The 24,352-nt window shown below is 47.2% G+C and overlaps 1 protein-coding gene across 1 annotated transcript in view; it reads left to right on the top strand.

Annotated features, from left to right (window-relative positions):
• The first annotated feature begins 1,005 nt into the window (after positions 1-1,005).
• The window catches only part of Pfkp (phosphofructokinase, platelet), a 62,212-nt gene continuing 38,865 nt past the window's right edge, over positions 1,006-24,352 (top strand). The window contains exons 1-2 of the mRNA XM_069990576.1: positions 1,006-1,191; positions 16,538-16,611. Of these exons, the coding sequence (XP_069846677.1) occupies positions 1,080-1,191; positions 16,538-16,611 (186 nt within the window). The 5' untranslated portion in view covers positions 1,006-1,079. The remainder of the gene's footprint in view (positions 1,192-16,537; positions 16,612-24,352) is intronic.

Genomic DNA, 24,352 nt, shown 5'->3' with positions numbered 1-24,352 from the left:
GTCCATTCGGGTTTCCGCGATGGTTCCATCCATTCGGACCTCACCCATCCTCATCCTCAGCAGTTTTGTTTTTCTTTCCTTTTTGTCATACTAAAATATTGATGCTTACATAAGCCAGTGGGCGAGGTAAACATCCCATATTTTTAAAAAAAATTTTCAGGACTGCCCTATTTATTTTTTTTTAAAGCTTATGTTGATTTTATAGCCTTCGCCCAGTCTTTTCCATTTCTCAGTCCGTCATCTGAGGATCTCGCTTCTGCATCATCAGCGATGGAGAAAGCCGCTCCGGAGCAGCCTGGAGCTTCCTAAGAAATGACGCGATCGACCGCACACGATCATCGATCATGCTGTCTCAGCATGGCTAGGGGTGGCTCCGCTGCCCCGCCGCACCGGGCGTGTCCGGCCTGCGCCCGCGGGTGTCCGATCGCGCCCTCCTCGCCCTCCTCCGCCAGATCCCCGCTCCAGCGCCAGGGCGCGTCCCCCGGACGGACGCCCGGACTCCCGGGGAACCCCACCCACGTGTCCCCGTCCAGATTTCAGGCTGAAGACGAAATTCAGGGGCAGGAGGCAGACAGGCCCCCCACCCCCGGGAAAACAACATCGGGGTGTGTGTGGGGGAGGGGTCATGCCTCCGCTGCGAGCGCCGCCCCCAGGGAGAATCCGGCGGAGATCGGGGCGTGCCGCGACCCTTTCAAAACCGCCACCCCAACAGCCAGAGCAGCCCCGGCCCGCCGCGAGCCGCGCTGGCCGAGGCGGGGGGCTCCGCGGGCGGCGCGACCACCCGCGACCTCCCGCCCGCGGCAGCCGCCACCTGCTGCGCCACCTGCGCGCGGTGACCCTCCGCGTCCCAGGCTCCCGCGTGCGCGCGCTCCTCTCCACCCTCCGCGCCCGCCCCGCCCACCTGACCCCGCCCCCCCCGCCGCCCATTGGCCCTCCGGAGGGGAGCGGGGCGGGGCAGGGGGCGGTCCCTGCCCGGAGCAGGCGGGGCGGCGGTTCGGAGGCGGACGCGCGTGGGTCAGGTCCTCACTGCCTGCTGCGCGCCGGAGCGATCCGGCGTCCGCCCCACCGGTCTCTTCGCCATGGGCGACGTGACTTCCGAGTCCTCGAGCAGCTCCCTCGGGAAGTACCTGGAGCACCTCTCCGGGGCTGGCCGGGCCATCGGTGTGCTGACCAGCGGCGGGGATGCCCAAGGTGCGCGCTGGCTCGCCCGCCGTCTCCTCCCTCCCCACCCCCCGGAGGGGAGGAGGGTGGCGGAGGTGGAAAGGGCTGCGGAGGGTGGGTGGCGGGGAAGCGGGGAATCCGGGGAGAGAAGCGGTCGGATCGGCCGAGGGCGGGGAAGGGGGGGTGGGAAGGAGACCGGGCACCTGGGCGCGTCAGTGGTGACGCGAGCCGGGGAAAACGCCTGGCTGCGGGGCCGCGGGGCCGGGGCGCGGAGGATACAGGGATGGAGCTGCGGGGTCCTCCGCCCTCCGATCGTTTCCGCCTCTAGGCTTGTTTCGTTAATGGAGATGGGCGGGGGAGGAGGGGGTCTCCTGGCATCCCCCTGGTAGCTTGGGCAGCTGCTGAGTCGGAGGGGCGAGGGAGGATCCCTTCCCAAACACCACCACCACCGCCAAGCTCGATCTTTTCCTGCTCCCGCTCCGAACCCCCGCAGCGTCGGGGAACCCCCCCATCCCAGCGGGGTCCCCCACGGGGCTTCCCGCCCCGCGCGTCCCCCGCGCGCCCCCCGCGTGCGGCAGGCGGAGCAGCGGCTGCTGCTGCATTGCGGGACACGGCGGGGTCGCGCGCAGGGGGTCCCGGCCGTGCCTCGCGTTTCCCGCTAGGAGCTTATTATTATTGTTATTATTATTGTTGTTGTTATTGTTGTTAAATGGCTTTCCTCCGCTCTGATCTTCAGTGCTCTTCCGGCTTGTGTCACAGTTGAAAACTGAAATGGGTCCCTGGGCCCTCGCTGCCCGCTTCCCCTGGCTGGGGAGGGTGGGACACCAGGAAGGCGCGACCCGCCTTCGGGACGCCTTTCTTCCTCCCTCCCCCCCCCCCAACCTTGAGGCCGATTTCAGGGTGGAAAGGACCTGAGATCCGGGGCCCTTGGATGCGATCCGTGAAGAGTAATGTCACGGTAAACGCGAGGGCAGCTCCGGGGCTCGGCCGAGCCCACGTTCCGGGTCCACGTGGGGACGGCGGCGGCGTCGCGGTTTCCGGCTCCAGGTTCAACCCCCAGGACCGGAGTGGAGCCGCCCACGGGGTGGGGTGGGGTGGGGTTGGGAGTGGATCGTGCTCCCGAGCCGGCCCCCGCCGTATTTCCGCTCCCGCCCGGGCCGCACGAGGTGGCGGGAAGCTCGGGGTCGGGCCCCGGTGCTGCCGCCCATCCGCCCCGAGGTGACCTTCAACTTGCCCTTGAGCGGGGCGGGGCCGGGCCGGCACGGGTGCTTCAGGTTGGGGAGCCTCCGAGGGCCCCGCCCCTCCCACCGCGGGCGCCTACGTGATGCCCGGCCCGTCGCCGCCCGCCCGTGCGCCCCGCCCGGGTCCCCGGCGCCCACGCGCACGCACGCGGCTCGGCGGCCGAGCGTGGTGCGGTGGAGGCGTCGGTGTGGGGAGTTAGGGTGTTGTTGTCAGGAAGGGGATCCCCGCGCCAGCCTAGCTCGTCCCGATGCCAGGCGGGTTTTCAGAAAGGACATGTGACAGCCAAGGCTGGGGGTGGACAGACAGAAAGACATGGGAGGGAGATCACGACGCAGATCCCTCGGGGGTTTCTCCGGTAAACGCCTGAACTGTGGGCTTTAGCGAGGAGGTGGGTGGGTTGCATCTGCACTCCGGCTGGGATCTTGAGGGAACCCCAAAGCACTTGCGTGGGTCCAGAGAGAGACCTCGCGCGTGGGGGGTGACGGGGGAGGAGAGTCAAGAAGCACTTAGCTCTACCTCCAAAGGAACAGGAACCTGGGGGAGCTTGGAGCCCAATCTGGTTGTTGCAAGGTCACCATTTCAAGGTTAATTTACAGTTAAGATTCCGTTCCAGGAGGGGGGAGGAACCCCAACCAAACAAAACCCAAAACGTACTGATCATCTGTTTTGAAACCCCTGTCCAGATGTTTGTTAAAATGCTCGATAGCTCGATAGGAAATGGACTCATGGCCTTACTCGTGTAACTGTAACCCCTCCGCACAGTATCTTTACAATAAAAATTATATTAAAAAATACTTGATAGGTCTGTAGGAGCCTGGGGGGGGCATTGGTGTCATTGACAGAAACACTGTGTTCTCTGATATTTATCCAGAGCTGCCACTCCTCCGGAGTTAGAAATATAAGCTCAGGTCCATGCCTCTTCTCCTCATTGGGAAAAGATCCCTGCAAAACCAAACGTACAGACCCGTGCCTCAGGTTAATGGCGCAAGGCCACTCCCAGCTTTGCAGATGCAATCCAAGAAGGTCTCCTGTTCTTACCCGCCACATGTGGGCTGTCCGTGGGAAAGCCAGCCATAGCCAGTTGTGTGGACGTTCTCCCTAGCCAGGGTGGAAGACTCCATGCAAACAGTCATAGCCTCATCTTGGAGTTTGAGAGTTTGGCATGCATTTCTATCTGTCTTGAGATACACATGACTTAAGAGTAGGCCATTCCCAGGTCCTTCGTGTGGGTTAGGCTTTGAAATGAATTTTCTTTCAACATTTCATCTTGACTCTATCAGAACTTAATTTTTTTTCCCCTGAGAGAAAAGTTTGCTCATAGGTTAGAGATTAAGAAATAAATGTTCAAATCTTATTTTTAAGGGCAGTCTTCTAATCAGATGTGAAAATTATATTACAGTTCCATACTGGGATCCCTGTGCCTACCATGTATTCTGTACATTTGATGTACAAGAAGTTTATTCCTTTATTGGTGTTACTGGGGTTTGAACTCAGGGCCTTTTGTGTGCTAGGGAGACACCATACTGCTGAGCTACATCTCCAGCCTTACTTTTCACTGGTGAAATTTAGGGTTGAGTCTCACCTCCTGCCCTGGTACAGTGGTTTGGCCTGTCCAATTTTTTTAGGCTTTTTATGAATCAAGCTGATGTACAGAGGGGTTACAGTTACATAAGTCGGGTAAAGAATACATTTCTTTCTGGACCATGTCATCCCTCCCCTTGCTCTCAGATTTTCTTTCCCAGCCCCAGCCGCAGTTGTATAGTTCACGTTCAACATAGTGTTAGTGAGTCCTATTGCTGCATTCATTCATCCTCTGTCCTTTCATGTGATCTGCCCAATTTTAAGCTTCTCATAGTGGCTGGGATTACAGGCATGTGCCCCAGTGTTCACCTTCCTTCTGTGGAGAGGGGACTTTTTCTGCCCAGGATGGCCCAGGACCACCATCCTCCAATCTCAGCCTTCCAAGGAGGTAGGAGACTGACACCAGGGCGGAAGAGTGTTTCTAAGACAGACTTTCCCCATATGTTCTGTGGTTACAAGGAATGGCTGCAGAATCAAATTACCTTCCCTTGAAGGTCCATGTAGCAGGATAGGCTGCTCCTGACTAAGTACCCACCTTCAATCAGCATTTGTGTCACAAGCAAACAGGATTTGTGGCCGTCAACACGGCTGCAGCTTCTTGCAGCCTGGTGCATGGCGAAAGCTCATGTGCATTCTTTGGGGTTGCCCATGGCACTATCAGCATTAGTGCAGTATTTACTGAAAGTCCACACAGACTGAGGCTGCAGTGAGAATAACTGCTTGGTATGTGGCCGGCATGAAGTGCTTCCTGGTGCTAGCTTATTCTCATTAGCGAGTCAAGCTTCCCTGAGGTCCCACAGCACAGGTCCTGTGGCTGAATGGAGGAGGTGGCAGGCTGGAGACAGATACAGAATATCCTCTCCCTTCAGAAGCGTTCCGCAGTGGGACTGAAGCCTCCTTGTCCAGCCCAGCACGTGGCAGGTGCCAAACAGTCAAACTTTCATTGCCTGTCCCCTCCTGGATCACCACTGGAGAATGGCAGGGGACTAGAGGCCCAGCTGTCATTTTTATTTCATGGGGTCATTTAGGTAGATGCACGCCTTGCTAATTAGAAGTACCTTGTAATCATCACAAAGCCCTATGTACGTGGGGCACCCAATGCTTTTTAAGGAGAGAAATTTTGAAACTGTCATCAGAATTGTCTAGGACTGTAGACCTGAGCCAGGCACTAAGTCGTTCACTTTACACCTTCGTGTGTCTGAATAAGTCCAGTCAAGTCAAACACAGATTGAAAATACTATTTTTAAAAAAAAAAAATGGCATCAAAGGAGAGAGAGTGAAGGAAGGGGTGACATTGTCCAAAAGGCCATGGACTCATTACCTGACTTAGGAAACTGTAGCCCCTCTGTCTATTACCTTTATAATCGCAACTCAAAATGGCAGCAAGCTGGGCACGAAGGGCTTGTGCCTGTAATTCTAGCTACTGAGGAGGCTGGGATCTGATCATCTCAGTTCGAAGCTAACCAAGATAGGAAAGTCCATGAGACTCTTATCTCCAATAAAACCTACTAAGCTAGCCAGAAATGGAGCTGTGGCTCCAGTGGTAGAATGCTAGTTTTGAGCACAAAAGCTTACAGGCAGGGTCCTGAGTTCAAGCCCCAAGACAGGCATTAAAAAAATAATATGGCATCAGGCAACCCCCTGTCATCATTTCCTAGTTAATACAGCATATCAACAGTTTACACAACAGTATCATAGATACAAATAATGTAGAGATTATTTCAAATGATTTCAACCACCCAGCGGTGTAAAAAGTCTATAGCAAAACACCACCTCATTTTATAGGAGTGACTTGAGCATCAGGTTTTGAGTATGACGAGGTCGATTTCCTGAAACCAGTTCCTCTGGGATGGCACGGGGTGATCATGACAGCGGGGTTCTGTTTGGGCTGTGCTTGCCTGAGCGCCCCGGAAGGCAGAAGGGGATACAGATGCCAGTAGGCCTCACAAAGCACCAGGCCCCGTTCTGCTATCCTGGAACTCTTCACACCTATGCTCTAGTGGGAAATAATGCAGCCAAAATGTATGGAGTATCTAGGAGGCAGCATGGGAGAATTCCAGAGCAACCCCTCTGCTGAGTGAGCGCCTTAGTATAACTTGCGTGACTTCCTAGAACACAACTCTTTTTACATAACATTCAGAAGATCTTGAGGTGCTAGACATCTTGTCATCTTACTTAAAAAAAAAGAAAAGGAAGAGGAAGCCTGTTTTCCCTGTGGTTACAGAAAAATGAAAGCTTTTGAGGGGTTGGCCTTCTGGTGTTCGCATGCAGGGCCTTGCCAAGTACTGGCCTCAAACTGTAATCCTCCCTTCTGAGAAGCCGGGATTACCGATGTGAGTCACCACCAGTGGCTCTGAAAGCTTTTGATAGAGAAATCAAACCATTTTGGGAGCAATGAGGGTTATAAAAATGGGCTGTACCATATTAAGGGCCAGGGTTGTCAGATGCCATTCAGGTTAGAACTCTGAAGTTAAGGCAGCAAGTCAGACATGGAGATAGAAAGGGTACAGCCACTGCCAGTTAGGATGGTGGTGAAAGTGTTTCTCCACATAGAGAGCAGATGGCTCTCTTAAGGAAAGAGTTGAGTCATTTTTATTTTTTTTTTTTAGTACTCTTTCCAGCAAGCTTTTGTCTGGTGTATTTTTACTTGTTACAGAATATCTGCCAGGAGGCTCAGGTCCCACATCATCTAGTCTGCAACACATTCCTGCCATCTTGTACTTTCTTCGAATTCCTGTAATTGTGCTTGTCTAGATCAGAGAGGAAACAGAGCATGGCAGAGCAAAATACAGACATGCCAGATATTTATTTATGTCCTGGGGCCTGGCTCTGCTTTCTGCCATCAGTGATAGGGTCTCTTTGCTTTGGCAAAATGAAGCAGTTGGAACTCTGTCATTTCTTACCCCTGAGGCTTCATTAGTCACCTTCTCCAACCTTTTATAACCACCTAGGAAGGAAGCTGGGCCTAGGGCAAAGGGCTGCTGTTTCTAGGACAAGTCCCAGGAAACTTCACGTGGGAGCGGAGTGCTGGGGAATGAGGTGAAGCCCAGGGTGTAAGATCCTTCAGGATTGGGAGGAAGTGGTACGGGGTGAGACCTTTGGATTTACCTTGTGTGAACCGAGATGCTGGCTGTGTACAGATCACTGGCAACCTCTGATAAAGGCTTTCTGGAATGGAGTGGAGACAGCAGGCCTGAGCTTGAGCTTAGGGACTCCTAAGGATTTTAGGTTGGTAGGAAGGTAATTGTGTGTGTGTGTGTGTGTGTGTGTGTGTGTGTGTGTGTGTGTGTGTGTGTGTGTGTGTGTGTGTGTGTGTGTGTGTGTGTGTGTGTGTGTGCATGCAAGTACTGAGTTGAATTCAGCCTTAGGCACTGTCTTCTTTCACTCTAGGCTGGTACTCTGCTACCTAAGCTATACTTCCCACTTCTGGCTCTTTGGTAGTTGATTGGAGATAAGAGTCTCAAGGACATCCTCAGATCTCTGCCTCCTGAGTAGCTAGGATTACAGGCATGAGTCACTGGTGCCCAGCTCCCGAAGGCCCTTTTTACAGCAATGGTTATAGTAGCAAAAAAAAAAAAAAATCGGGAAAACAACCGTAAACCATGCATCCATAGGAAAGCATGGCCTGTAGTGGAGTGTTGATTGGGGTTGCAAGTTGTACATGGTGCATCAGGTACAACAGAGTAGGTTCCAGGCTTCCTCTGTCCAGGCCTGTATTGGTTGCAATGCTAAACAATGACTTTTCCTCTCGAAACATGGCCCTGCCCTGTGGTGTTTGAGATACATAGTCTTCTAACATTGCCAGGCCGGGCTTCAAACTCTTATTCCTCTTGCCCTTTGAGTAGCCAGTCATTTTTTTAAAAATCCTTTTGTGCTGGTCCTTGAGTTTGAACTCAGAGTCTGGGTTCCTGAATAGTTTTTGCTCAAGGCTGGCACTCTACCACTTGAGCCACAGCTCTACTTTTAGCTTTTTGGTAGTTGGAAATAAAGAGTTTCATGTACTTTGGCTGTCTAAGTTGGCTTCAAACAATGATCCTCAGATCTCAGCCTCTTGAGCAGATACAATTACAGGCGTGAGCCACTGCTGGTAATGTCAGTTGATCTCAAAGCTACTTCTCTGGCCTGTGACTTCAACACATAATCAGTTGATGCATTAATTATTAATATGATGTTTAAAAATTTTTTCCATGCCAACTCTAGTGAGTACTGACATATACAGCCCTTCTCCGTTTGGACCAGACACCCATGACCAAAAGCTGCCCTGATGGAAGGGGGTCTCAGGTGGTTTTCCACCTAGATGTAAACGATGCCTCTGTGAGCATTTCTGCCAGTGCTCTGAGAACATGCAGGAGGCAGCTGGCAGAGGTCATGGCATTTGCCCTGGTCAGTGGAACACAGTGTTCTCCAGGCAAGCTCTTGCCTCAAGCCCTGGAGATTTCCCTTTGGCCAACTTCCCTCACCTTCTTCCGTTCCTGCCTCACACATCACCGCTCCAGCTTCTCGGTTGATGATCTCCACATCCTCAGGCCCCCAGCCCTACTTGGCTTGTCATTTTTCTCCTTAGTATAAATGTCCTTTTAACCCATGAGTGTGATTTATTTATACCCAGGGCTCTGCCATGGGTGGATAAGCTAGCACTTTACCACTGAGCTAGCTCTCCCTCTGGTGGGTATCATTTGTCTGCTTATCCTGTTTATTTTATTTTTGTTCTGCTAGAAGGCCCAGGCACTGTCATTTTCCATTCAAAGCTATATAACCCTCTTCCATACCACTTGACACACAGTTCCCCTTCCAGCCTTTTAATGGTTAATTGGAGGTAGGAGTCTTACAGATTTTCCTGCCTGGGCTTACTGGGAGCCATGATCCTCAGATCTCAGCCTCCGGAATAGCTAGGATCAGAGGCGTGAGCCACCGGTGCCTGGCTGTTCAGTGTCTTTTGATTGGTCTCTCCTGACTGTAGCAAGCTCTACCAAGGTCAAGTCTTCCCATTAGGTCAGTGAAGGTATAGACCCTTGTCTGTGTGTATTCCATGGATAGAACAAGGAAGACCCTTTACAGGTTTGTCTCATCTAAAGTTCTCCCTGACTTGAACCGATGGTTTGGTGTATTGGGCAGTCAGAGAGGCTAGAGTGACTTCCAGCTCGGTAGTTGTGAGCTATAAGGGAGCTTGAAATCCCCTTGGGATATCTCCCGCTTCCAGACCTGCATTATTTAAATATTATGCACAAGTCCAGTTTGCCTGGACTTGTGTAGGTCATGTTTTTAGTGTATTTCTTGAGAAACCAGTAGAAGGCATGAGTGACCTGACTTTATTGCTCAGAAAGGAATTTTAATTATTGACCATAGTAAATCTGTGCTGATAGATCCTGTCTTCAGGGTTTACACTCTTTACAGGATATGGATGGTGAAATGCTGAGCCCAAATCATTTCGTTGGTCAGTAGTTCCTTGTATTTTAATTTCATTTTGTAAATGGTATATGATGTTGATGTTTAACTTGTGGGAGGTGTTCTATACATGTGTACAATATTAGGTTCAAATCTAGGTAACCAGCCATTTTGTCTCCTCAAGTGTTAAACATGTTAAAATACAATTTAAACATTATCAGAACAGAATCCCATTTGGAAGGAAAGGCCACCTTGGCATAGGTGATAAATACGCCATTTACTGGTACTAGATCTGAATTGTATTATACAGTAAATACGGGATTTACTTACCACTTTCTTAACCAGACACATGCAAGACTGTAACCAGAAAGAGAAAATGATCTTATAGAACTTATTAAAGATTTATAAGTAGATATGGAATATCCAGAAAAATAATTGAATAGCTTGACCTTTCTACTGCTCTTGACTGTCATGTATTTTCCACTTTCCTACTCCTTCCCTGTCTCTAACGTTCGTTCTTATTTCCCATAACAAGACTGTACCTTCCCTCAGGACTGGGGATTCGATTTTGGCAAACAACGTGGAAGATAATTTCCAGCTATTAAGATTCTCCCTGGCTAGGAAGATTACATGTTTCCTACTAAAACCTTATGAACATTGTTTCTGTTCCCAGATCGCTCTACCAAAACCAAAACAGAAGTGAAGAAATTACCCCAACCATGCCAGAATTGTTCCTATGAAACACAGTAGCTTGAATGTTCAGTGGAAAATCCAGAAACTGCCCTTAGTTCCAAATGACCTGGTGGCTGAGTTCATGGACAGCCCTAGATAAAATGAAGACAGAAAACTCTCATACCAGAAACCTTAAAACCTGACTTTTGTAAGAGTCTGTGTCTCGATCAGTGGTTTATTTCTTCTTTGCTTCCTATCTTTCTAGGGCCCAGCACTCTGCATACCCCTTATGAGTTTTCTCAGAAAAGGCTCTGCTTTCTGGACCACAACCTATGAGACCAGGATGTACCCAAATTCAAAGGCCTAAAAGCTAGACAGTTCCCCCTCCTCAGACCCCCTACCAATTAAACAGAAATGTGGCCCCAGCAAGCCTTCTTTCTGCAGAGTTTCCTTTGCTGATTGCCAAGCCTAGTCATTGTGAGGGAGGACATGGAGACGCCTTAAAAGTTAAAATAGGACTGGGCTTTGAACTGCAGCTTTGGCCCTATGTTCATTTTGTTAACTTCTTCTAAGCAGTTTATCCTCTCAGAGCCCCCCAGTTGTCTCATTCCCTCCCTCTCCCCTACCTCCCACCCCCAGGAAGGTACCAGGGCTTTTCCTGAGGTTTCAGACATGCTCTGGGCCACAGCACTTTGGCTAGGAGTGAGGTGGTGTGGGGCTGGGCCACAATCCCAATGCTACCAAAAGGCGGGAAAAGGTGCTGGTTTAGGGGGTTTGATTATCATGCTAGCTTTGTGAGTTGATGCGGGCCTTCTGGGGTTTGGAGCTGGTCTTTCAAAGTGTGGCTTGCACGATAATCAAGAGCCCCTTAGAATTGTGACCTCTCAGAGCCCACTTGGAAAGCCCTAGAGATGTCCTGCCTGGAGCCAGTCAGATCTGCTGCAGGTTCTAGGTGAATGATTTGAGATGATCCTACTGCTCTCCCCCCAGGTCAGGCTGGGTGACCCAGAAAGGGTTCAGAATTAATAGGATGCAGATTGGAGTGGGAACACAGTTTTGTTCTGCACCAGTGTCTCCTGGGGCCTGCCTTTTCTTTCATGTCCAGCTGTTAGTGTTTTCATTCCTTCTGTCATTTTTTCCCCATGTACCTGTTCTAAATATTTAAGGTTGTTTACTTATTTTTATGAGAGATCCAGTGCAGATGAGGATTTCAGAGAGAAGAGGAGCATAAGAGCTATGGACATGGAGTGGGTGGCTCCTTTACCAGCTTGGTGCCCTGTGTTGGCACATTATATATACAGATCTGCTGGTTAACTTAGCCATTACTGGCTATAGCGTAATTGTGAAGGGATGCTTCTATATGTTCAAATGAAAAACTCTGTCCCGTAATCCCAGCTGCTCAGGAGGCTGAGATCTGAGGACCATGGTTCAAAGCCAGCCCAGGCAGGAATGTCCATGAGACTGATCTCCAACTAACCAGAAAAAGTCAAAAGTGGAACTATGGCTCAAGTTGAGCAAAGAAAGCCAAGTGAAAAAGCTAAAAGGACAGCAGCCAGGCCCTGAGTTCAAGTCTTAGTTTGTTCTCTCTCCCTCTCTCTCTCTCCCTCTCTCTCTCTCTCTCTCTCTCTCTCTCTCTCTCTCTCTCTCTCTCTCTCTCTCTCTCTCTCACACACACACACACACACACACACACACAGCAATAAAGAGTAGAGGCCCCCCCCACCCATCTGAGAGAGTTCTGTCTGTGAAGGATAAAAGAGAGTCTGATTAGGGAGAAAGATGGAAGTGGGGTACAGGAGTCTAGGGGAGGAGGAATCCTCTCCGGGGAGGAGTGCGGGCAGGGTGGATGCTGAGGGTCAAGTAGAGAAAACATCCCCCTCCTCAGTGGCACAAAACTCCCCACCGACGTTTCTTCCACAAACCCTGGGAATCCAGGCAAGGAGCAGGTATGCATGCTCGCAGAACAAAACATCCTTATTGATAGGGAATATGTCCCAAACATACAGATGATACGGATGCAGCCAATCAGGGAATTCAGGCTAGGACAGGCTGCAGGTGGCTGGAGAATGAAAGACCAGAACCTGCCCGACAACCACACACATGGAGGAAGCGAAGCTGTCTATAAAAGAGTGAGGAAAGCCAGGACAAAAGAATGAGGAAATTAGGACAGGATAATAAATCTTTGGTGTCACAGTTTTCCAGGGAACAGAAAGGAGATCCACCAATCAGAAAACCATCGAACTGTCGCTGTGTTACCCAAGGCCAAACTCTTGAATGAAGAAGTCTAATCAAGATGGCAGAGACAGGCTGAAGTGCTGTCTTTTCCTGGCATGGATATGCCTCCTTATGTTTTCTCTGCAGTGCTTTTTTTTTTTCTCATATACTCTCCTAGCACCTTTATGTTCACCTCTTGCCTGAGTTCTTCTCTTGTCAGACTCAAGGAAATGAGGTTTTTAGCTGCCCTAAATGCTCTGGTAACAAAGTCGATGCATTGGCTTGGAAGCTAGGGATTAAGTATGTCCCGTTTTGACTCTGACTCATGGAAAGGTTGCAATACGGAGCTCAGGGACAAGTAGGAAACGACATACAGGAAGTTCTTCAAGTAGTAGACAGAGTATTTTGTCGCTTTTATCTTATCCTCAATTTGTCTTCAGGAATAAAGAAGATAGCTATGTCAGTTGTGAAAACTCAGGCAAGAGAAAAAAAAGTGGCTTGAATTATTCTGTCTAGCACCTGGTACAGCTGTCAGAGAGATTTGTTGAGATCCAAGAAGAAATGTTGTTACTGGAAATTTAGCGCAGCTAATCAACCACGATTCTCTTGTGTGAGAAGAAGGATTTAGGCATGGCACAAACATAGTGAAAATAATAGGTTTGTTGGGAAAGAAGGCAAAGGCAAAGAGTTCTTGGCCTAAACATGCCATGGGAAGATAGCACTTCAGATTCATTTAGTGGTCAGTAAGCCATCTTCTGGGAATAGACTCGACATTAGGTTTAATAGAAGAGATATTGGGGGCAGGAGGCAAAAGAGTTTAAGAGTTCCAGTGAGGGCTTGGCTGGCCATTATCTCTGTTCTGTTTTTCCCAGTTCCAGAGAAGTTATGAATGTCTGTTATCTACCACCTGAGGGGAGCAATCTAGCTTCCTGGAGATGACTTCTCTTTCTCCAGTCTGGTCATTATAGGTAATTATCCTCATTTAGGGGGTAGTGTGTCCCTCAAGGCTCTGTTGTTCCTTAGGTGTAGTTTTAGCTCTCATCATAAATGATATTATCCTGTCCTGTCCTTCCTGGAGCCCAAGATGATCGTAAAGTGACTGAGAGAGAACAGTTTTAGAACAGTAACACACGTGAAATGGAGGCAAACCTGCCAGGCTTTTCTTCTGCTTTTGGTTGATTCATGGACTGACCGTTTCCAAATATGCTTTCGGTAGACAGGAAGAAAGTGGTGAGCACCACACAGCTAGCCTTTGGGTTTTTAGTCCTTACTGAGATTGCTTGTGAGAGATTTCAGGCCCAGTCTACAGGGTTGAGATTGTCTATGAGTCGGGAAGTTGAATTACATTTTAGGTTTCATTTTTCCTTCCCTTACTTACGGCAAGCTAGCACCTGCTGTTAGGAAAAGTATTCATTTTAATGAACAGGAGCTGCTGAGGGGTTTAGTTGTATCCAGCTTGAGTGACAAAAGAAAACGGTACTGCCCAGTGAGAGAGTATGGAGGGAAGAGAAAATGATCTGTAGGATTCATTGCATTTTAAAAATACTGAGTCTGATCTTCTTAAGAGATGGCTGATGAGACTTATTGCAGTAAATTGCTGCATGTCTGTGTGCATATGTAATAGGCCTTAACTGTTGGTATGAACGTGGGTTTATCTGCAGTTTCTCAGCCAAATAAATACTGTCACTGAACAGCATAGGTTTTCTGTAGCAACTGTCTTGTTCCAACCTGGAGCACATGGACACAAGTTATTCAGGAATTTTTAAACAATCTTCTCAGCCCATTCACTCAAGTTTACCCAAATTTGGATATTCTTAGAGAACCAGAGTCCTTCTGTTTGTGCACTTACTTAGCAAAAACGGTGACTTTAATGCCACATCCTACAGCAGCTCTAGTTCTGGCTCTTGTTTCCTTCTGGAGTTTAAATCTATAGAGGAGGCAGATATGGAAAGGCCAGGTGCATTCCGGAGGCCCCAATTCCACACCTCTTTGGACCCTGTCCTCAGTCTGTTACTTCCAGGATTCAGGATTTCTCCTTCAGGTTCTGTGCCGCCAACAGAGAGAGGGTGATGTTCAAATAAGTTTGCATCTGGAAAGCAAAATTGAGTCTAATGATTATATGGTAAGACATTACATACTGCTGCTTCTTTTCTTTCTTTCTTTCTTTTTTTTTTTTTTTTTTTTTGCCAGTCTTGGTTCTTGAACTCAGGGCCTGGGCACTGTCCCTGAGCTTCTTTTGCTCAAGACTAACACTCTATCACTTGAGCCACAGCGCTACTTCTGGCCTTTTCTGTCTAGGTGGTATTGAGGAATGGAACCCAGGGCTTCATGCATGCTAGGCAGGTACTCTACCACTAAGCCACATTCCTAGCCCTTGCTCTTACTTTCTTTAGTGTAGAAAATATCCTGGATTTATCTTGATTAGTCATGATTTTTTTTGGTAATAAATTTAATTGTTATTGTAAAGGTAATGTACAGATGGATTACGGTTACACAAATAAGGTAATGAGTATATTTCTTTTTGAATCATGTCACCCCTTCCCTCACTCGCTCCCAGTTTTTCCCTCCCATTCCCACTCACAAGTTGTATATAGTTCATTTTCCATACAGTGTCTAGTGAGTTTCACTGATGTATTTATATACCCTTTGCCCTATCTTTTCTGTCTCCTCTTATCCTCCCAAAGACAAATAAACTAACGAACAAGACAGAAGAAAAAGTCAACAAAAACCGCACCACCACCAACAAAACTCTTTTTTCCATTTCTTGGAGTTTATTTTGATAAGTATTATTTTATACAATCATACACGCATAGGTATTGAGCCTTGTGATCTGCTCCTTTGAATATCCTCCTTTGGAGTCACTGTGTGAAGGTCTAAAGACTTCCATGATCCAGCAGTTCCACTCCTTGCCATTTATCCAATAGAACACAGACAACTACACACTAAAGTTACCAGCACAACCATGTTCATTGCAGCATTGTTCACCATAGACAACATATGGAATCAACTTAGGTGCCTTGAATTGGATGAACAGATCAAGAAAATGTGGTTTACATTCACAATGCTATTCTCCCCCATCAGAAAAATGATACTGGACCATTCATAAAGAAATGGAAAGATTATATTAAGTGAAGTAAGCCAGACCCAAAGAAACATAGGTTGCATGGTTTCCCTCATTTGTGGTAACTAGAATATGCCTGTAAATCTACAAGTAAACACACTGGATGATAAAAAAAAAATAGACATGATTATTTATGGGCTGGTTTTGTCTGTCTTCCAATAAAATGACATGACTTGTTATGTATTTTAAGCAATTACCTAATTTTATTTATTTATTTATTTATTTATTTATTTATTTATTTATTTTACTGCTGGTAGCTGGTGATAAAATGATTAGTTTTATATGTCTTCAATCAAAGACCAACTGCCCTTTTTGGTATCAATTTCTTTTAATTTGGCTACCCATTTTCTTCCCCCCCCCCCCCACATACACACCTTTCTGTCTGTCTTTATCTATCTAGCTATCTAACTATCTATCCATCCATTCTTCCTTCCATCATTTTGCTCATTAATTGGAGATAAGAATATGGGATTTGTTTTCCTGCCTTCCTTCCTATCCTTCAATCTCAGACTTCTGAGATTATAGGTGTGATTTACAACCAGCTGGCTTACTGTTTTGTTCTGGCTGATTGGAGTTATCTAAAATCTGTACCAGTCAGAAGTCAGAAGCAGTAATATGAACTGAGGCTGTTGTGGTTCTTTCATAGGGTATCTCTTCCCCTCCACCGTACCCTCCCTTACCCCAGCTGTGAACCCTGGGATGACTAGGGACCCTGCTTTCTATGTGCTGTAGGTTTTTTAAAAAATATTTTTCTTTTTATTTTCTGGTGCTGGTCTTGGAGCTTGAACTCAGTGCCTGGGCATTGTCACTGAACTTTTGTGCTCAAGGCTAGTGTTCTACCACTTGAGCCCCAGTTCCACTTCTGCCTTTCTTAGTTGTTTATTGAAGATAATAATTTCACACAGACTTTCCTGCCAGGACTGACTTCAAAACTCAATCCTCAGATCTCAGCCTCCTGAGTAGGTAGAATGACAGGCGTGAGCCACCAGTGTCTGGCATATAATTCTTAATGCTCGAATTAATACTAAAGGCATGTGTCCTCATCATTCTTCACGCTAGGAAATAGGAGGTTCCACAGCTGACCCAGGTCTTGGTTAATTAATGGCCGACCCAGCACGAGCCCTGTGCTTCTCAGTAACCTTTGTTCTTTTCCATTCGCAGGTATGAATGCTGCTGTCCGCGCTGTGGTGCGCATGGGGATATACGTGGGAGCCAAAGTGTACTTTATATATGAGGTCAGTGTCTGCTTCCCACTTGGGGTTTCTTTGACTCAGCCATGCCTGCCTCCCACTTGCTGGGACCCTGGGGCTTGCAAGCCTGTCTTCACGAGAAGCCTTCCTGTACCAGCTGGAGCACAGGAAGTGAGGGGGAGCAAAGGAGATAAGGGCACAAAAGTCACTCTGCTATCAGACTTCTTGCTTCTGATTTACAGGGACAGTCACTGCAGATAATTCTCATTTCTGTGAAAGGGGTGTGACCATGTGGAACGGGCTGATTTTGAGTCAATACTAAGAGAAATGGGGGAGAAACAGCCACCATTAGTAGAAAATGCAAACCACTTCCCTACTCTCTTATCTGCTCAATCCTTAGCTTGACAATGAAGACTGTGGCTTTGTGTCCAGCTACTGAGGTCCTGGCAGCTTAGAAATAAGTAATCTCTGGAGAGAAAGAAGGTGTTCATATAGTTTAACCCCTTGCTTTATTTCAAGAACCGGCAAATTCAGGATTTAATTTTTTTCCATATCTAAAATGTTAATAGAGCTAGCTTTAACAATAGGTATTATTTCATTTGTAAAATATACTTCCTGAATAAGTGCTAGTATTCAGATCTGATTCCTCTCAGCTTTGTGTCTGAAAAAGACTAGAAGGAAACATAAACATTATAAAAATTGTAATCATCTGAGTATGGGGATACACACCTGTAATCGCTGCAGGAGGTAGGAGGATCTGAGATCAAGGTCTACATAGTAAGACCTTGTCTCAAAAACCAGAAAACACAGAAACAGCACACACACATGCACACATGCACATACATACAAAACATGTTTATGTTTTTCCCCCTGCAGTTATGACTAGTTTGGATTCTGTGGTTCTTACATCCTGGGAAAATTTAGATTAGTCTCCATTTTTCAACCATCATCACCCTGCTGTGATCCCAAGGCATAGCACTGGCTCATGGTCATTGCAGGGGATGTGGGTGGTCAAAGTGATTTCTGGAACTTCTTCCACCCACCCTCCACCCCCAACTCTGTCCCTGCCAGAGCTCTCTCTGCTCTCCCTGCTGGCTGTGTCCCTGTCTATTTGCTAAGTCACCATTCCCTCCTGCAAAGCGACTCATTCTTTGCTCATTGTCATGTAACCATTTGCTTTACCCCTTGTTGGAAAGAAGCCTTCTCCCATGTTTGGCTTTGCTTCATTTAATTAAACCGTGGTTATATGATGCCTGGTTGAATTAATCTGATTGGGATAATTTTAAAACAACGGTTCTAAACCATTCAGACTCATGGTTCGGAGGATAATGGTTTCAAACCACTGCCAATCTGTAGTTTTGGCTCCTGTTAAGGTCAAATTGCACTTGTGAATTTCCATTCCTGGGCTGTGGCCCTGATGGCTTTCATCCCATTGCTTACTGATTTAGAATGAACGCATTAGCATGGATGTGCATACTCCTTCTTCCCCTTCCCTTCTCCCCTTGTTACCTTCAAGTCTGCACACAGGATCTTCCATCTGAACATGCTTGGTACTTTCTTGCTGCTCTTTTCTGCATACATGGGTGGTGTGAAGCTCTGTAGGTCTGTCTGTCTCTCACTGTCAGTTGGAGTAGCAAAAAAAGAAAAAGAAAAAAAACCTCACAAAGTGGAAGATTAGCAGTACTTTCCAATTCATTAAGCCTTGGTCTTTCCCGGAGGGTGCGGCTGTCATGGCTCTGGACCCTCGTCTTGTCTGCTTGTCTTGTGTGCAGCCGCACGCACCTATTGGAGCTGCTTTGTGAGTCATGGACTCGATGGTGGCACTGGCTCTGGGGCGTAGGAAGGGAAGGAAGGAGTTATTTCAGTTATTCCTCAACAGAGATACCATGTCTTAGTAGACTGCTTACTTTCTCCATGCTACAACTTCCCATCTGCAGGGGTCTGAGGAGTGCTCGGTCCTCTGATTCACCGTCCTGGGTGAGAGAGAGACTCACTGGCAGGGACAGAGTGTTTGGAGATACTTTTGGTGATCTCCTTGTTGAATGGGGAATGGTTTCTGATATCTAGTAGGTAAAGCCAGGCTGCCACCTTGTACCTGATGATGGACAAGGAAGGCCCTCCCACAGAGCCCACTGGCCGCATACATCGGCAGTACCAAGCTTAGCAAACCTTGTATCAACCCCAAGGGTGTGTGTGTGTGTGTGTGTGTGTGTGTGTGTGTGTGTGTGTGTGTGTGTGTGTGTGTGTGTGTGTGTGTGTGTGTGTGTGTGTGTGTGTGTGTGTGTGTGTGTGTGTGTGTGTACTAGTCTTCAGGCTTGAACTCAGGGCTTGGGCTCTGTCCCTGAGCTGCTTTGGCTCAAAGCTAGCACTCTACCACATGAGCCACAGCACCACTTTAGCTTTTTCTGAGTAGTTTATTGGAGATAAGAGTCTCATGGACTTTCCCTGCCCAGGCTGGCTTTGAACCACAATCCTTAGATCTCAGCCTTCTGAGTGTTTAGGATTATAGTTCCTGGCTCCAAGGGCCAACTTTTATTAAATTTGAAATTGTTGAGGAGGGGCTGAGTTAGATAATAAGTGAAGATTTCGTCTTTGACATAATTAAGTGCTTATTTCAGATTTCAGTGTTTTGCATTTGGTTGTCTGTCCTTTTGTTACTGTTCATTATGTCCTATGACACTTAGATGTCACCAGATCTATGTCTACTAGACTTCATGTTATTGATAAGGAGCATATCTCCCACACTGGAGAACATTCTGTCTTTCTTTTGAGGTAAACCAGATTTGTTCTCTACATTATTGCATTAGAGTTCTCCAGAGAAACAGAAGCAATAGCATAGGGAGTCCAGTCTTTGAAGTTTACCTAGAGTTTTCCATGTCACCCACAGACCAAAACCTGTTTTAAAAATATTCATTATTTACATAAAGGTTTTTGTTACTATTGTTGTTTTCTCTAGAGGACACTGGCATTTCTGGTACAAGCCTGGCACTTGAGGCTGAGATGCTCTGAGTCATCTGGCTGTAGAGTTTTAAATCTGGGCCAGGGCTACGTGTGGTACGTGCTGAGCCCCGGGCTCCGTTCTGGTGAGAGATGCAAAAGGCTGCTGGAATACACTCTTCCATCCTACCTCATAGACCAGTTGTTTGTTTCTTTTTTCTTTATTTATCTTAAAGTAGATTTTGTTTCCTTGAAAGCCTACCAAGACGTTGCCTTCTTGGAAGTTGAGTAGAAGAACAGAAAATGCCTTGTAGAAAGCCTGTGTCCAGGGCAGTTTGTCTGGATTCCAGATGGATCTAGCCCAGGGCAGGTAGAAGAGTCACTAAGTCAGCCTGGCACCACTGCCATGGCTGCCCGTAAATGTCTCGTTGTTTTTAGTTGGGTTTAATATCCTACTATTGAAGGTTACGCTGCAGTGTTTTAAAAGAACCATTCTCACTGCTTTTTACATACACAGGATTAACTTAAAGCCATCTTTCATCTTTAAGGAACTTAAAACAGTTTGGAACTGATCCACCCCAACCATTTGTAAATATTAGCTCATCTTTCATCTTCTAAACCCTGGAAAAAAGCTAGGGATAATTCTGATCCTTTCGGCAGCTCATCTCAGTGCCATAACCCTCAGATTGTGGGTCCATTAGATGTGTTGTGGAAGAATGTGGGTCACAAAGACAGTGTCAGTAGTTAGTGCCGAGACACTGTTCCCTGCAGCTCCAGCGGCCTGGGGGGGGGGGGTCTTTGCCCTTCTCCGTGCTTCGGTGGTCCGCATCTGGCCCAGGCTGGTTTTCTTGTGTTGGGTCCCAGTGTTAGGGCTGGCCATAAAATACTAACAATGAATACTTTGGAGTCACTGATTTATTGGCATCACTTCCCCCTTCTTAACAGATTCCCTTCCTCTACCAGCACAATCATTATTTTGTTTTTGGATAAGACACACACAACACCTCCTTCTCCTTCCAATGTTGAAAAGTGACAAGCGCCAAGCAGATGGCAAATCCAAAAGCCCTTCCCAACCTCTGCCTTTGTGCTCAGAACTGGTGGCATCCGTTCCCCTTGCCACCCTGCGTGCCCTGGGCTGGGTCCACAGCTTGGGGAGGATGTGGAGCCCAGTGAGATTGTCAGACAGGACAGCATTGCGCAGCGGTGCTGGCTTCCATTGACACATGTGCTCCTCCCTCACCCCACCTCCGGCCCTCCCTTCCTCCCTTCCTCCCTCTCTTTCTTCCCTTGCATCCACCCCTCCTGTTCCTGGCTTGGATTTCCACTTTACCCCGGGTAGGCTCTTGGTGTGACCCCGTGCCTCTGATTCAGGCACATCTCTGAGGTTCCAAACATCCTATTTTGTGTATTTGAACTTCCTTAAAGTCAAAACTATGAAACTATGTCTGAATAAAAATAGTTGTCGTAGTACTTGAGTGGTTAACAGAACACGTCTCCTGTGCCTCTGTTTACCACCCAACTGCCGTGTCCACAGCCCTAACTACTTCACATCCACTGTTAAATGGATTCACAGTTGAGGTCAGGTCATGTGACCTAGGTCTCCCCAACCCTCCCCCGCACACCCTGGCTTTTCGCTGTGCACTGACTGGTATATTTCTTGAGAAATGGTAAGTATAGATAGGAGCATTGCCTTTTATTGAATGCTTGACTTAGGCCAGTTCGTAGGCTGTTTTCTTCAGGTGTCTGTGGCGATCTTCAGCACTACCCATGTTAGACATAGAACTTCAGACAGTCTAGTTACAAGTCAGGTCAAGTTATAAAAGAGGGCAGGTGCAATGGCTCATGCCTGTAATTCTAGCTTCTTAAGAAGCTGAGATCTGAGGGTTGTGGTTCAAAGCCAGCCCAGGCAGGAAAGACTGTGAGACTCTTATCTCCAGTTAACCACCAAAAGGCTGGAAGTGGAGCTTTTGCCCAAGTGGTAGAGTGCTACCTTGCCCACTGGGCTTAGACCTTGAGTCGCTACCTTGCCCACTGGGCTTAGACCTTAAGTTCAAGCCCCGGCACTGAAACATACGTGCGCGCGCGCGCGCACACACACACACACACACACACACACACACACTGCAAAAGGGTTTGAGCTCTTTCCCGGGCCTTTGTTACTTCTGCTCTCATGATTGTCTCAATGGGACTAGTGACCTCCACTGATGACATTGAAGCGAGCTCGTCAACCTTGTACAGTCAAGGACTCCATGGCTGTGGAGGAATGCTGAGCTTCATCGTTCTTCCTGTGTCTGTTGGCTTTATAATCACTTCCCTGAAATTGTGCATACATAGGGCTGTTAGCTTTGGCTTAAATCTAGTAATGCCAGAGGGCTAAATAGGTGTATTATTAGTGTGCCAAAGCACCAAGTACAGGACCATACAGTGATCGGTGGTGTTGTAACCTGTGTTAGAGCGGATTTGGTCTAACATAGGTTAGACAAGGGCAAGTCTGAAGGCACCTTTTCCTATGGGGATTTTTCCATGGAGCAAGGGAATCAGCAAGCACGTTGTTACAGGCTGACTGTTAGGTTCTCTGGCTGAGAGCCTGGCTTTGGACCCTGGTGGTGATCAGTGTGCAGGGGAGGAACTCTGTGCTCTCAGATTCTGCAGTGGATTTCCTGTGGGGGGGAATAAGAGTCACACCCCTGCACCTCAAAGAAAACTGCTGGCATGGAGAGCTTTGTTCTGCTCCTTTTTCTTGAGCACCTGGCTTTGAGCAGTGGTATTAACTAAATGTAGGACCAGATGCCTGTTGAGCTTTCTCTGCTTACTTCCTCTCAAGTTCTGTAACTGAAAAATTTAAGAAATTGAATTGGAAGAAAGCGCCTTCTGGGTAAGAAGACATACAGATCTGTCAAACGAAAGTTTTGTTTCCTTTTCCTGTGCTGGAGCTTGAACTCAGGGCCTCATGCACTTGTTTAACCTTTTTACTTAAGGCTAGTGTGCTCTACCCTACCTCCACGTCCAACTTTTTGCTGGACTTTCCTGCCTAAGTTGGCCTTGAACTTCAAACTCAGATCTCAGCCTCTTGATTAGCTAAAATTACAAGAGTGACCCATTGGTGCACAGCTCATCAAACAAGATTGGTGAGAAAAATGCTTAACTTCATCACAACATGTGACTGTACTTTCCCTCTGGGCCTTGAATCTTAATTTCTTTTTAATCCAGGCTCTGGTGTGATACTCAGGAGGCTGAGATCTGAGGATCATGGGCAGGCCTGGTTTTCTTTTTGTCTGGGGATTCTTTTTTTTGCGGGGGCGGGGGCGGGGGGGGGGGTCCGGTCATGGGGCCTGAACTCTGGGCCTGGGCGCTGTCCCTCAGCTCTTCAGCTCAAGGCTAGCGTTCTACCATTTGAGCCACAGTGCCACTTCCGGCTTTTTTCTTTTTGCTTATGTGGTGCTGAGGAATCGAACCCAGGACCTCATGCATGCAAGGCAAGCACTCTACCACTGAGCCACCTTCCCAGCTAGGATCATGGGCAGGAGAGTCCATGGGACTTTGTCTCCAGTTAACCTCCAGGAAACAGGAAGTGATAATGTGACTCAGTGATAGAGCAGTAGCTTTGAGGGAAAGCTCAGGAACAATGCCCAACCCCCACAAAAGATACTCCTCCCGCTGCCTCCCAGGAAGAGAAAAAAGACATTAGATTTCTTAAAACAGAAAACTACCCACAAGCTGACTATTATCTGTCTATTTATGGTAGGCCCAACAATTGACTAATGCTACTGGTCAAAATTTCCCCTAAGTAAAGTTCTGTTGTCTACAAATATCAACTAGCAGAGTCCTTATTCTGACATTGCTCCAAGTGATTTTACACAAGAAAGTAAAATGAATGACTTCAGTCCATTGCATGTTCTTAGAGATGTTAACAAGTGATCAGCAGCTAGATGATGGATTTTTCAGTGGCTCAGGGGCTTTTAGATTCACTTTAGGAATTAGGGTCAAAAAGACTTGATAGTATTTCCTTGGTTAAAAAGTAAGCACAGTTGTACTGCTTTACGGTTTGTTTTTCTTAGCTGAATCATAAAACTGGCTTTGAAGGCACATTCCAAAAGGGAATTTTAGAAAAATATTTTGGCTGTATTGAAATGAGTATTCAGCCTGCTTCTACTTCAATAAGAAAAAAAAAAAAACCCTTTTCTGAACTCTTAACATTCTAATACACTTGAGTAAAATCCCTCCTCCTAATTTGGTACCAACTTCTTATTAGTAAAAGCATGAAGCTGCAGTTGGCAGTCAGTTTTGAAATGTTCCAGGGCAGAATGACTTTGCAAGTTAAAGAATGAGTCACTTCCTAGCAACTCGCCACAAGTGTAGAGAGCATTGACTGTAGAGCAAATGAAATCATCCTTTCTTATTTTTCCATTGCTTCCCGTACCAAACACACCCATGGTGTATGGAATGATCAAACTCGTGTATTGGAAAACACTTTACTGACCAAAATATATGGCTGTACTTTTGTAGGGCACTTGCCCATGTTTCTTCTTCACCAATAAAGGAATTTGTTTCAAAGCTAAAGTCTTCTTAAAGCAATATCTAAATTCAGAAAATAAGAGAAAAGGGAAATCTTCTGTTCACCTCAGGCCACATTCAGTTTGAAAATGGCATAGAGGAACTGACCGGAGAGCAGTTTGTGTAAATAGCAAGACCTCGAGAACAATGTGGAAATGAATGCTTTCAGACATACATCTCAGAACATCTTTGTACTTCCTCTTTCGTGTGGTGGCCGGGACTGGGTTTTTACCCTTCTTAGCCTTTTTATTTTCCTGTCGATTAAAGCTTCAGTAGATCTTCCTGTGGGAAATCT

The sequence above is a fragment of the Dipodomys merriami genome, unplaced genomic scaffold, assembly GCF_024711535.1.
Source record: "Dipodomys merriami isolate MVZ:Mamm:240054 unplaced genomic scaffold, mDipMer1.0.p SCAF_4, whole genome shotgun sequence".
Classification (NCBI taxonomy): Eukaryota; Metazoa; Chordata; class Mammalia; order Rodentia; family Heteromyidae; genus Dipodomys; species Dipodomys merriami.
This window is presented reverse-complemented; position numbering and strand designations above follow the sequence as displayed.